The sequence below is a fragment of the Camelus bactrianus genome, chromosome 20 (genome assembly GCF_048773025.1).
Source record: "Camelus bactrianus isolate YW-2024 breed Bactrian camel chromosome 20, ASM4877302v1, whole genome shotgun sequence".
Lineage (NCBI taxonomy): Eukaryota > Metazoa > Chordata > Mammalia > Artiodactyla > Camelidae > Camelus > Camelus bactrianus.
Window position 1 is genome coordinate 1,820,061 of NC_133558.1, and position 12,966 is coordinate 1,833,026.

At 50.3% G+C, this 12,966-nt stretch overlaps 1 protein-coding gene across 4 annotated transcripts in view; it reads left to right on the forward strand.

Annotated features, from left to right (window-relative positions):
- The window catches only part of BPHL (biphenyl hydrolase like), a 28,129-nt gene that overhangs the window by 2,095 nt on the left and 13,068 nt on the right, over positions 1-12,966 (forward strand). For 3 of the 4 annotated variants that reach the window (XM_074348022.1, XM_074348019.1, XM_074348021.1), the window contains exons 2-4: positions 2,890-2,993; positions 5,259-5,425; positions 6,243-6,396. In XM_074348022.1, the coding sequence (XP_074204123.1) occupies positions 2,987-2,993; positions 5,259-5,425; positions 6,243-6,396 (328 nt within the window). In that variant the 5' untranslated portion in view covers positions 2,890-2,986. Of the gene's footprint in view, positions 1-2,889; positions 3,069-5,258; positions 5,426-6,242; positions 6,397-12,966 lie in introns of all 4 variants that reach the window. The other variant, XM_074348020.1, reaches the window with a different exon arrangement.

The following is a 12,966-nucleotide window of genomic DNA, read 5'->3' on the forward strand; positions in this document are numbered from 1 at the left end:
GTAAGAGAACCACCTTCCCCTGGCACCTGCCCCCACCTTCTGTCCGGCAGTTCAGGGTGAGTGTGGCCCCAGGACCAAGCCCTGCCAGGGACTCTGATCAGCTGTGAGGTTACAGAAAAAGCATGAACACGAGCAAGTCACTTAAGCTCTCTGAGCCTTGTGCCTTGCAGAATTGTTCTGAGGATTTGAGAAGATGAATGTGAAAGGCTGCATGTAAGAGGCCTGGGACACAGTAGGAATTAAGTAACTAGTAGTTATAATTAATAATGATACAAATATGAATATCTAAGTCATAGAACAGAGTATGAAAGATGTAAAAATAAGTCATCAAAATTCATGTCAATCCAAGCCCTCAGGATCGCTAATACTTTATTGTAGCTAACGATTATTTTGGAAAAAATAAACAAAAGAAATAGCTGACATATACGATACAGAGAATCTGTAGGACTTTCAAGGTAAGGACACATCTTATTAAGTGGCCCCCATTTTTATTTGTAAGCAAAGTATGAAAATGCCAAAGGCACTGGTGTCAACATTCAGGTGCTCACTTTGACTTTGCAAATTACCAGCAGAGTGACTGGGGCAAGTTACCTAAACTCTGTTGTTAGCAATGTTTACCAGAGGCCTGACTGCCATCTGAGAACCTTTGATGAGCTGGAGGACAGATACAACACTCACTTCAGTTATATTTATGTGGAAAATCATTCAATAACTTTTTTTAAATAAAACTTTTTTCTTATGTTTAAAATTGATTTGCTTTTGTTCATGAAAGGCTGTCTGTCCTGTTTCCCCTACCTGGAGATTGACGCAAGGTTTTGGGAGCCTCCGTGATGATGGGGTACCTCTGATGGGATGACACACAGGACATCGGTGATGAGGTGCCAGGCACTTTTTCTTTCCTGGCAGCCTGGCTGGAGTCCCCTCACCATTTGGCGCCACGTTTTGCTCCTCTTGGCCCCACACTGCTGTGGAGCTGAACCTACCTGTCCCCACGTGTGTCCCTCGCTCCCAGGCCTTTGATCATGCCCTTTCTTCTACTAGAAGTACCTCCCCACCACATTCTTTTTTCAGAATTTTCCCCATCTTGGAAATTCATCTTAAATGTTAGTTTTTCAGTCTTCTCCAGATACCTCTGCCCAACCCTGACAGGCTCTGTCTGAAGCCACCTTCGAAGTCATCTGCCTTAGGGACGCTTCCCTGACATTAATTTCCCACTGTGCCCAGTTTGGACCGCCTGGTTTTCTTTCTGTATTCTTAGGCAACCAGAAGAATGTGGGGTAGGGATGATTAGAAAAGAACTATGGAATGGGGAGTCAAGGCATGGATAGAGCCAAGCAAAGAAGGAAGTTGGAGCTTTTGGCAGAAGAAGCTTTGGACTAATCATGAAAGGGAAGCCCGTGTGAACTGGGCGGCTCGTGTCCGTGAAACCCACTGGCTTAGACATTGAGAAAGATTGGGGGAGGGGGCTTTCATTGTACGTAACACCCTCACTGTGCAAGATGCCTTTGAAAGCACATCCTTGACGCTGCGGGTGGGGGTCCCCCAAGAATCCTAAGGACGCGAGGAGTGATGCAGGTGCTCTGCCCGGCCCTGAGCTGTGCGCGGCTGTGCGGGGAGCCGCCTCGTCCCACGCTGAACACGGGAACATAATAGCTTCTGTGCGGGCGGTGCCTCAGGCTCTTTCCCAGCCTCACCACCACTCCCTGAGGGTTTGCAGGCAGATGTGTCCATCAACCATCATTTGCCAAAATGAACCTTATCAGGAAAGCATTATTCGCCTTGACCTGCTCCTAGAGGAGCAGGACGTTAGTGACGGGTGACTCGGCAGGGGCACCTGGGGCGCTGCTCTTGGCCCCCCCGTGGTGTTTCTGTAGATTGTGAGCTTACTGCTGTGTCAGGCCACCCGGGCCTGTCGTCCTGTCGCAGGGATTGTGTGTTAAGACTTGATGTGGTTTTATTCAGCGCGTCTTTTCCAGCACCTGCCCGGGCGCGCCGTACCGCCCCTTCCGCCCTGGCCAGGCGGGAGACCGTGGGGAGGCGCCAGGGCCCCGTGCGTGCTCCGTTGCTGGATATTCCGCGTGGTTATCCCGGCGCTGCCCGGAGGGCTGCCAGGGAGAGGCTGTTCAGGGCAGAGCCCCTGGTATGCACACGGGTTGTTCAGTCAGAACACACCGTGCCGGTGGCCCCCGCCCGAGACCCTCTCCTGTGACGAGCAAATCCCATTGATGCTGCGTCACGGGAGGCCTTGGGCCCAGGCGGGTTGGCGGCGGGGGAGGGCTCTTGGTGTGGACCCGCTATTTAACAGTCAGCACAGAAACATTTCAGCATCTTAAAAACCAGTCTGCCCTTGTTGGTGCAGACGGGCGTTCCTGAGCAGAGCCCTCCTGTATCTGGCTAGAGAATGGAGAAGCTACTTGCCCAAGGGACAGCCTTGGGCTCAGGGCCTTCCCCATGGACCCTGGGGCCAGCCTCACCCTTGGGAACACTGCCAGGGTAGCCCCAGGTCCAGGCGAGCAGCCCCAGGGTCCTGCTGGTGCTCACCTTGCATCATGCCAGGTGGAGCCCCCCACGGCTCCCGGCCTCAAGCTCAGCGGGCCTGTGCCCGGGGTGGGCGGCCGGTGGTTTCAGCGAGTCTCACGGTGCTCCTGCGGGGTAAGCCCAGCGCGGGGGCTGGGGGACGTTCAAACGTGATGACGAGTCCAGCTCTGCAATGTAGTGAGGAAGAAACAAGCTTGTCCCTTTTTAGGTCGGGAAAATGGAAGCACATGTCAGAGTAACCCGAGGGCCCTGGGAAGGGTTCGGAGTGACTCATGTACAAAAGCGCGGTTTTGTCCTCACGTCTGTGCTGCTCACCCGTCTCCCTCTGGGGCTGGGGCTTTTCTCTTGCAGCTCCTCCGTGACCTCTGCCAAAGTGGCTGTGAATGGCGTCCACCTGCACTACCTGCGGACGGGAGAGGGCGAGCACGCCGTCCTGCTGCTTCCGGGGATGCTGGGTCTGGAAGCGTTAACGGCCGCTCTCGTGTGCTATGTCGTCTGTGACGTGTTCATGATCGTAGATGCCAGTCTTGGTCTTGGTTAACTTTAGTGCTTTGCTGAGATGCCTTAAGTAATATTTCCTATGATCGATTTTAGGTGATTTAGAAAGATGCTTCTCCTTTACGTATTTTTTTCTTCCCTTAAGTACCCAGTTTTCCCCCGTGCAAGTCCAGCACTGTGTAGTTGCCTACAACTTAGGGGTTGACAGGGGTCAGGGAAGGGGATGTGGGGCTGACCAGCCAGCCAGTTTGCCTGGAATCGAGGGATCCAGGGTGTGAGGCTTTCGGTGCTGGAAGCCGGACTGATCGCCCTGTTGTGCTTGACTGTACGGTCAGATAGTTGAGAGCTGAGAACAAAACTGGGCTTAAAGCCCTTTCGAAGATCAGAATTAGATTGGCACGCGTGGAGGGTGGTAAACCAGGTGGGTCACAGTCTCCTCTGACCGGTGAGTAGTTTAGAGGTAGAAGGTTCTGGGGGAGTTTCCAGGGATCCAGGACATCTCAGATTTGGTTTTAAGGGCTTTGGTATTGTTTTATTTACAATTTAGTTAAATAATCCCAACACATATTTATTTCCTTACGATTTGCTACTTTCTCCTCAAAGGAAAATGCTGCATTTTTCAATTCATGGTGGTTTCACTTGACGTAGCATCAGGTGATCGTGGTGCCCTTGTAGCTACTGCGGTGTCTCCATCCAGAGAGTCTTGCGATCTTCCCCCACCTGCTGTACTGGGGCAGGAGGGTGTTACTCCCGTGGCCGATGGAGAGCTACAGTGAGCTGCGAAAGCAGGGAGCAGTTGGCCAGCTTCCTTTGTCGCTGTTTCAGTACTGTGATCGTTATCCAGGGATAAAGAGCTTTGGGTGACTTAATTTTTGTTTGTGTGAAACATTCACCTGATTCAGAAATCAGAGTGAGATTCTCTCCCAACTCCCTGTGCCCCCCCTACAGGCAGCCGCTGTTGGCTGTTTCCTTCTTAGGTCTCATACATCGGTAACTGTTCCTTAAAATAATTTTGCTAAAGGCTTCAGTGCGCTTGCGCTGGTCTTCAGCTGTATACCTGTGTGCCAGGAAGCACGCGCCTCACGTTGCTGACCTTGGTCTTGAGTTGCACTGTTCCCTCCCCCACCCTCTCACCTGCCCCCTCCCTCAGGGTAGTTTCCTAGAAGTCCCTCCGGGTTCAGGGGTCATGAGCGAAGCTTCAGATGTCAGAGCAGTAGGCGTGTACTTGAAATCCATCTGTATTTTTGGCTTGAGTTTTCTGAATGGTTTGCCTGATGTTGAGAAAGGTACACCTTGTCAGGAAGAGCAGTGGTCCTTGGTGATGTTAAATGACCCTACAGCATCTTGAAAGGCATTTTCTAATAATAGATAGTTTTTTAAGCGAGGTGTTTAGTATCATTTGTGGCCTGAGCTGTGAGTCCTTAGAAACCAAGCAGAGCTTAGACGTGAGATGTGGACTTGCCCCTTGAGTCCGGCCCTCCACGCTGTGATCTCCGCACGGGACGACTGTCTGCATGCTCTGCTTTCCACCACCGCCTTGAGGACGTAGTTCTCCTTGTTAACACAAGCTGTTGCAAATGGTTTTAATGAAACAAACTACTTTGATTTCTTCCCTCCATACCCTGCCCTTCTCCCTCACTTCAGTGTTTTTGTTTAGTTTTCTGGTTTCTAGTTATAACCAGAAAATAAAATCTTCAAGGCTGTTCACATTTGCTCAGTAAAGGACATCTGGGATTTTGGATTTCTGCTTTGAATAACTTGAATCAAATCTCATAAGTGTGTCTACAGATGTTATCAAGATCTCTCTCATTTATAGCAGTCCTTTAAAAAAAAAAAACAAAGAAAAAAAAACCCAGAAGCATATTATATCAATAAGCCTATTTCTATGTAGTTTCATGCTTTTTTTTTTTTTTTTTTTTTTTTTTTTTTTTTGAGGGACGATTAAGCTGAAAAAAATCAAAAGTACTGAAATAATACAGGACCAGTCAGGGCCCCCGTCCTTCTCAAAGTAGCCACTAGGGGGAGGGGAGGGCGGGTCTGAATCCACCAGGAAGAGGCAGCTGTGGGTTCCTCACTGCGGGGCTACCTGGCTGGTTACACCTGATGTCTCACTTTGGGTAGGAACTAGTTACTTGAAGATTGGAGTTGTTTCTGCTTTTCAATGTGGTGCGTTTGAAACAGTGACAACATTCACTTGAGTGTAACCAAGGGACTGTTTTTAGGAAGCGGAGAGACTGATTTTGGACCTCAGCTGAAGAACCTAAACAAGCAGCTTTTCACAGTGGTCGCCTGGGACCCCCGAGGATACGGGCACTCCAGACCCCCAGACCGAGACTTCCCCGTGGAATTTTTTGAAAGGGATGCAAAAGACGCTGTCGACTTGATGAAGGTGGGTCCCTTAGGGAAGAGCCCGGAGAGGAGGAGGGCTGGGCCTGTCTTCATTTAGTTTTTGTTTTGTGTTTCTTCGAGGGTGATACCATGTAATTCCTACAGAAAACTCAGCATCTGAGCAGGTGTAAGGGAGGAGGCAAAGCTTCCTGCAGTCCAGCTCTTTAGAGACCCTGCTGCCGAGACTCTGAGGCTCTGCCTTTTTGCGTATATGAGTGTTCTACTGTATATTGATGGCATCCTGCTGTACCTAATGACTTTCCAGCTGACTGTTTCATCGAGCAGTTTATCAAGGGGATGCTTCCATGTCAATAAACACAAATTTACTCCGGTCTTATAATAGGTACTTAGTATTCCATTATATGGATACACTGTGTCTTAATTCCTCTGTCTTCTGGTGGTAGATAAGTAATTTCTGAGTTGCCTTGTGTATGTGTGTGTGTGATTATAAGCCGAAGTGCAGTGAACATTCTGTTGTCCGTGGACATTCTGGTTCTCATTTTTTTGTGATTGTAAGCAGTGCTGGGGTGGACAGCCCGGACCTGTCTCCTGGTGCACGTGTGTGACCGTTCCATACTAGCTGGAAGATGCAAATACTCATTTTGCAAGATGGTGCCAAATTATTATCCACAGCCTCTACACCAGTTTATAGTCCCATCAGCAAGTGTCTTAGACCGATACTCGTTAATTGTTTGTCTCAATCACTCAATTTTTACTTTGAGGCAGTGTCTCTCAGGTGTAGTCTTTGTTCATTTTCTCTGTCAAATACATTTGGAAGCATGTAACCTGTGCTGTGCGTTCTGTTGTGTTTGTCACAGACATTGCAGTTTAAGAAGGTGTCCTTGCTGGGGTGGAGTGACGGCGGGATAACGGCGCTCATTGCTGCTGCGAAATATCCATCTTACATCAACAAGGTGATGGTCTGGGGTGCCAACGCCTACGTGACCGACGAGGACAAGGCCATTTACGAGGGTAGGTTCCCTCCCCCCCCCAGAGTGTCCTCCTCCCCCTCGCCTACCCTCAGGCCTTGTTTCGATGCGTGTTGACAAGTCCTCAGCTCGAAGGTGGGAGCATGATGCCTTCTCAGGAAAGTAATGCAGTTTAACTGGTCAGTGTTTTGAAATTTTCTATTTCCAGAAGTGACACTTTTATGACTCAGGAAAAGGCTAATAAGTAAAGTCAGTTTTTGCATTTCCTCCTGTGATCATGCACCTCAGGTAAGGAGGGGTTGACGTGAAGCGTTACTGGTCACCTCATTTAAAGGCATGTGAGTGTGGAAGGGAACATTGTCCTCAAGTACGAAACCTTGTGTTTTGATAAAGAATTGTTGTGCTACCCACACTTTTTAAGGTTGTCCTTCAAGCTTATCTTTGAAGATTTTTAAAGACACAGGGGCTGGCAAACTGTGGCCTCTGGGCCAGACTCAGCCCCCTGCCTGTTGTTGTAAGGCCAAGGCTCTGATGGAGGTGGCCGGCGCCATGCGGGCTGCAGACTGAGATGAGGTGCCCCCTCTGGTCACTGCCCAGCGCCTGTTCTGGTGGTCCCCTCACATGGGCGACTCTTGGCACTTACCAGGCACCTAGTCACAGCATTCCAGTTGGCAACTCAGGAGATGCTCAGCCTCCAGCACGGCGCCCAAATCGAGACCCTGGGGCTCCCAGGAAGAGAGGAGAACGTGTTGAGATCTGGGGGTCCCTGGGGGGAAAGTCAAGCTGACCTGGGCTGCCCTACTAGGACCCTCCCCTCCAGGCCAGTAGCTTTTGTCCTGGGTGTTCCTCTTGGATCCCAGACAGCCCACCCCGGGAAATGAGGACCAGGCAGGTCAGCAGTCTCTCGCCTGTATCTACAGAACGTCTTTGATTTTGCCTCTCGGCCTGAGACGTCTAAAACATTTACTCTCTGGCCCTTTACAGAAAGTTTGCAGACGCGAGCGCTGGAATATCACAGGCCGGTTCTGCAGCTCACGTGACCTACGTGAGCCACGTGACAGCAGTGTCCTGTTGCAGGGTCTCGGTTCTTTGCTGTCTTTCTGTTTGGTAAAGGCTGTGGGACTCTTTGATGAGAAGTCTGGTGTAGTCAGCAGTCCCAGCCGGCACTCCTGCCCGTCCTTTTACTGTCCCTGCTGGGTCCTGGGGAGGGTGTCTGCTGTGTGCTGAGGGAGCCCCTGCGCTCTGCAGCTGGTGCTGCCCCTCCCGCTGCCCCTGGGACGCCTGTGGTTCTGTCTCCACTCCTGTGACGCTGGCTCCTCCCTCTCAGCCGGTAAAGGTGGGCTGGCTGCCCCTCCTGCCTCCGGTCTCTGCCTTGCCCGCCTTTGTCGTTCCCACGAGCAAGCTGAACTCTGCTTGTACGCGTCTCCTCTCCACCCATGGTCAGGCCGTCCCGCCGGCCCCCGCTCCAGCCCCTCTGCCGAGCCTCTCGCCGAGGCCTTTGATCTCGTTGTCCGAGCTGTCGTGTTCCCTTGTTACTCTAAGCAGTTTGTAAGGTCTGTAGAGGTAGCCCCTCTTTTTCCCCTGGGACTGGTGGTTCGTGTCATCTCTCTATCCTGACCCGCTGGCCTGGAGAATTATATCAGGAACTCGCTCCTGGTTTCATTGATTTCTTTCTCTTACTTTTCTGATTTCAGTTGTCTTGTTTCTGCTCTTATTTTTTATTATTTTCTTCCTTCTGCTTAGTTTGGGTTTTAATTTGCTTTTTTCCCCTGATTTCTTCAAGTAGAAGCTTAGAATGTTCAGACCTTTCTTCTTCTGCGCTGTAAGCAGTTAATGCCACAGAGTTCCCCGAGCCCCCCTTGGGCTGCATTCTACAAATGCTGGTATGTTGCGTTTTCATTCAGTTTAACGATTTCTGTATCTTCAGACTTCCTCTTTGATCCAAGGTATTTAGAAATATTACTTAATTTCCAAATATTTGGGGTTTTCTCAGATACCCTTCTGTTACTGGTTTCTAGTTTAGTTTCATAATGTTCAGAAAACCTACTTTGTATAATTTCACTTCTTGCGCATTTGAGTTATGTCCCAGAATGTGGTCTGTCTTGGTGGATGTTCCACGTGCACTTGAGGATTACGCCACCGTTGGGTGGAGTGTCCTGTGAATGTCGGCCAGGCGAGCTTGGCCGGCGGTGTTTGCAGGTCTTCTGTAGTCTGGTTTCTGTCCACTTGTTCTGTCAGCGACTGAGGGGAAGGTGCAGCCTCCAGCTGTGATTGTGGATCTGTCTTTTGTCCTCTGGGTTTTGCTTTGTGTGTTTCAGACACCGAATCTGGGAAGTCGTCCTCATTATTCCTACAGGTGTTTTTTCTGTGCCAATATTTTTCTCCCCTTCTGGGACCCCAGTGACAAACATGTTAGAATGCCTGCCTTAAAGTGTCTGATGATGCCAGTGTCTGGGTCATTTCAGGGTTGACATTTGTTAATGGTCTTTTCTCTGGCAGATTTGTCAGTTTCCTGGTTTTTTGGTTTGTTTTGTCTGTGGTTGATTTGGGGCCATTTTTATTGTAATTATGTTGTGAGACTGATCCTGTTAAAATACTCTGAAAAATGTTGACTTTTTTGCTTTTTTTCCTTGGCATTCAACAGCGTGGATTCAACCAGCTTAGATTCAGGCTGCAGATTTTGTTGCTCCTTCTGTGGGCGGTGGTTCCAGTGTCAGGTCAGTTCCCGAAGCCTGCACCTGCCCCATGTGTGTCCCTGCCCCGCGTGTGTCCCTGCCCTGTGTGTGTCCTGCAGGGGCTCCCCCGGGACCTGGATGGCAGTTAGTCCTGCGGTTCAGTTCTTGCGGCCTCTGCCCCGGGCGTCGGTGCACCTGCCCCGTGTGCAGAGCTGAGGGGCCGTCCCAGGACCTGTAGCAGCTCAGATGCAGAATGAGGGGGTCCCCTGTGGGTCCCCTTGCTGCTGCACAGTTCTGGAGCCATCTTTGGGGCAAAATGGCAAGAGAAAAGAGAGAAAAAAATAATGGTCATTCTGCGTGCAGTCAGCTGTCAGGACCCCTTGCCCTGGTGCCTTTGGTCAGAGAGCTGGCCTTCTCCTGGGGTCTGGGTGCTGCCTTGCCGCTGGGAAGGGTGGCCCCAGGCAGTGAGCTTCTCTGCATGGGCAGGGCTGGGCAGAAGGAGAGGGCGGAGTAGGAGGAAAAGACACAGTGTCCCCCACGCCGGTCCTGGTTCTCTGGCTGACGAGGGGCTTCTTCTGAAGCGTCTGCTCTCAAAGCCGCTCGTGAGTTTCCGTGAGTCACACCCCACCCCCTCCAGCGCATGTGCACCCGCTCGCTCGCGCGCACACATTTATGTCAAAGTGGGAATCCAAGGAGGACGTCCCTTCTTTCTGCAAACAAACTACAAGCTCTGAATCTCACAGCCCCCCGTAGTTACTGACACTGAACCCCCACGCCCCTCCCAGCCATCATCCCCCTTCCTCACACCCAGTCTCCCCTGACCTTGGGCAGGATGGACTCTGACCCTCCAGTGCCGGGAAATATCCCTCTGTGCTTCCCAGCCTGTCGGACACGTCCGGCAGCGTTGGGAACACACGTGATGTCTGTTCATCACACGCCTCTTCTTGAAGCGTCTCTGTCCCGAGGCTCTCGCCACCCTCCCATCTCTGGGTGTCCTCTTGCTCTGACACCTGCCCGCTCCTCCCTGCCGGCCTGGGACGCTGGGTCCTCCACACACAGCTTCTTCCCCCCTCACATCAAGCAGCTCAGCATCCCTTGGCCTCGCCAGGTCTCAGGTGGTCCACTTCCTGTTCAGTTTTCTTACTGCTTGCCCACCTGGACCGCACACTCTGTGTCGGAGTCGTGGTCCTTTCGCCAGGCTTGTCCTTCCTGGTCACCCTCTCATCGTGGGAGGGGATACTGATGGAGAGAACCATTTCTCTCCCAGAGTAGTGTCTCCAGGCGCTGTTACTGAGAGCGTGTTCTGTGCCAGCGGTAAGGTGGCTGTGCCTCCGCTGGTGTCCAGGTGTGCCTGCCGTGGTGGCCTGACGATGCCCAGGCGCTTGACCTCGTGCTGCAGTCCCCACACCCCGCGCCTGCATGCTCTGCGCTGCCTGGAGTCCATGTCGCCTTTTCCCTTCCTCCTACCAGGCTCCAGGCCCAGGCCCTGTCAGTCCCTGGTCCCCACGCAGGGCGATGGACACTTTCCTAACCACCCTCTGCCTTTACCTGCTTCCAGTCCACATTCCACTCTGTCCCGAGCGGACACTCAGGGTCTCCCCTAGCTTTTCAGTAAGTCAGCTTTGCTCCAGATGTGAGGGACCCGGGACCCCTGCCTTTCAGTCCCCCTGCCCCCACACACTTATCCTCTTCTTCAGCCACTGAGATCCCCGAATCTCTGGCAGTCAGTGGCCTGGCTCCCTGCCTCTGTGCCGCCGCACATGCTGTTCCCGCCCCACGTTTGCTTGCCGGCTTCTGTTCTCCCAGACCCAGGGCCAGTGCTGCATCCTCTGGGAAGCCCTGTGGCCCTCCTCTGCCCGCCCCAGCCTCTCCCATCACTCAACTCATACAGGACTCTGCTCCTGTGGTTGTTTACAAGTTCTCTGCTGGACCGTATGGCCCTTGAGGGCAGAGAGCATATCTGCTGTGACAGACACACAGCAGGCTTCCAGCAGCGCTGACTGGATTAATTCAGTAATTAGTGATGAGTGTATATTTGATTTATGTTCTTCATGACGATTCCAGTGGTTAGCACAAATCGTATGTTCAAAAAAAGAGAAATGTATCAGTTTCTTTGGGGATAAAAATTAGTTCTGTTTTGGATCAGCAAACAGTTTGATTCAAATGGTTATTTTAGGAACTTCCAACTATGAAAAATAATTACTGCTTGTTTTTTTGGAGGAAATTATGCTTTGGGGAAAACTGGCTTCCTCTTGAAAAAAATGAGCAAAAGTAAATATTTAAATACATGGAGTAGTTTCGAGTGCTTGTTGTGTGCCAGGCACCGTTGGCAGCACATTTCACTCTTCATGTCAGAGTGTTACAATTCTCATTTTCAGGTGAGGAGACTTGAGCACAGAGAGGGTAAGGCGCTCGCTCGGGATCCCAGAGCCAGTGAGTGCAGGAGCCGGGATTCAAACCCAGGCAGGCTGCTCCCAGGCCAGTGCTGTGAACCAGTGCTCGATGCGCGCCTGGGGCCCGGCAGCTGCAGCCGGGCTCCCTGTCCCTGGGGGCGCAGGTGGTGGTGCCTGCGGACGTGTAAAGCCTTGCCCTGGAGTTTACGTCTCCACGGGTGCCTCTGCAAATGCCTGAGGCTCTCCCGCTGTCCTCATAGGAAGAATTTACACTTTAGGAAGAAAAACATCTTCCCATTCCCGAATGTTAGCAGCTTGGTTCTTAAAGGTCTTAGCCTTCCCATCACAAGGGCTTTTTTGATTTTATAGAAATTTGTATTATATTTATATTATATATTAATAATGTTATTAATACGTAATGTATTGATAATACATTAAAATACATTAAATGTATAAATTAAATATATTTATATGAAATATAAATTATATGTATTTTAATGTATATCTTAAGTAATAGAATATACTATAGTAAAAATATATAAATACGTATTTTTATAAGTGTATGTTAAATGTAATATATCACGTTTATATTGCATATACTCATATTGTGTTATATAAAATATCTTAAGATATATTTTTTAAATTTATAATTTAACATATAATACTTTTATTTATTTTATAGTTGAACTTTTAACTTAACTGTATGATATTTGGTCCCTGTAATGCAACACATGTGACACGAATGGGTTACACCAGGGTCATGTGCACGTGTGCTCTCCCGTCCACCCGACCTCCTGCCCAAGTCGCAGTCATCCCTGTGCCTTTCTGAACACACTTCTGTCACATATGTTTATATTCCTAAAGAACATTTAATTTCTTTGCTTTTGAGCTGAACAAGGTGGTCATCTTCTGTGACTCGCGTTCCACGTGGCCTCTTAGAACACGGTGCTTCTGAGGCTGTTCGTGGCGTTGCTGCGTCGTGTTCCGTTGGGCCGGCGGGCTGCCCTTGGCTTTCCCTCTTTTACGGGAGCCTGGCTGTCAGCACCTGGGGCGTGTCCTTGGGCCACATGCGCAGCGGCCTCCCCAGGGAGGACGCCCGGTGGCCGGGCTGGTGCTGTGTCTGGAGATCTGCTGCGTTCCCGGTGATGGATTGTTTTCCAGCAAAATAAATTTACATTCCCATCCCTAACTCACACCCTCCACAGGACCCGGAATCACCAGACCTTAATTCTAGCCGGGCAGATGGGCGTAAAATGGTGCCTTACTGGGGGTTTTAACGTGCATTTTCCTGTTGCTGATGAGACTGAGAATGTTTTCCTGTGTTTATGCACCAGTGGGGTTTCCTCTTCTGTATCTTACCTGTTCATGTCTTCTCACTGATTTTCGCACTTTTGTTATGTAATATTTGATACATATAATACAATGTGTTTCACGGGTATATGTTAGGAAGTGTAACTACAGAAACTCCGCCCAACTCAAGCTAGAAGGCGTCTGGTGTTATTACAACGTTACCGATTTGCACGGTGGTTTCGTTTTTTCATTTCT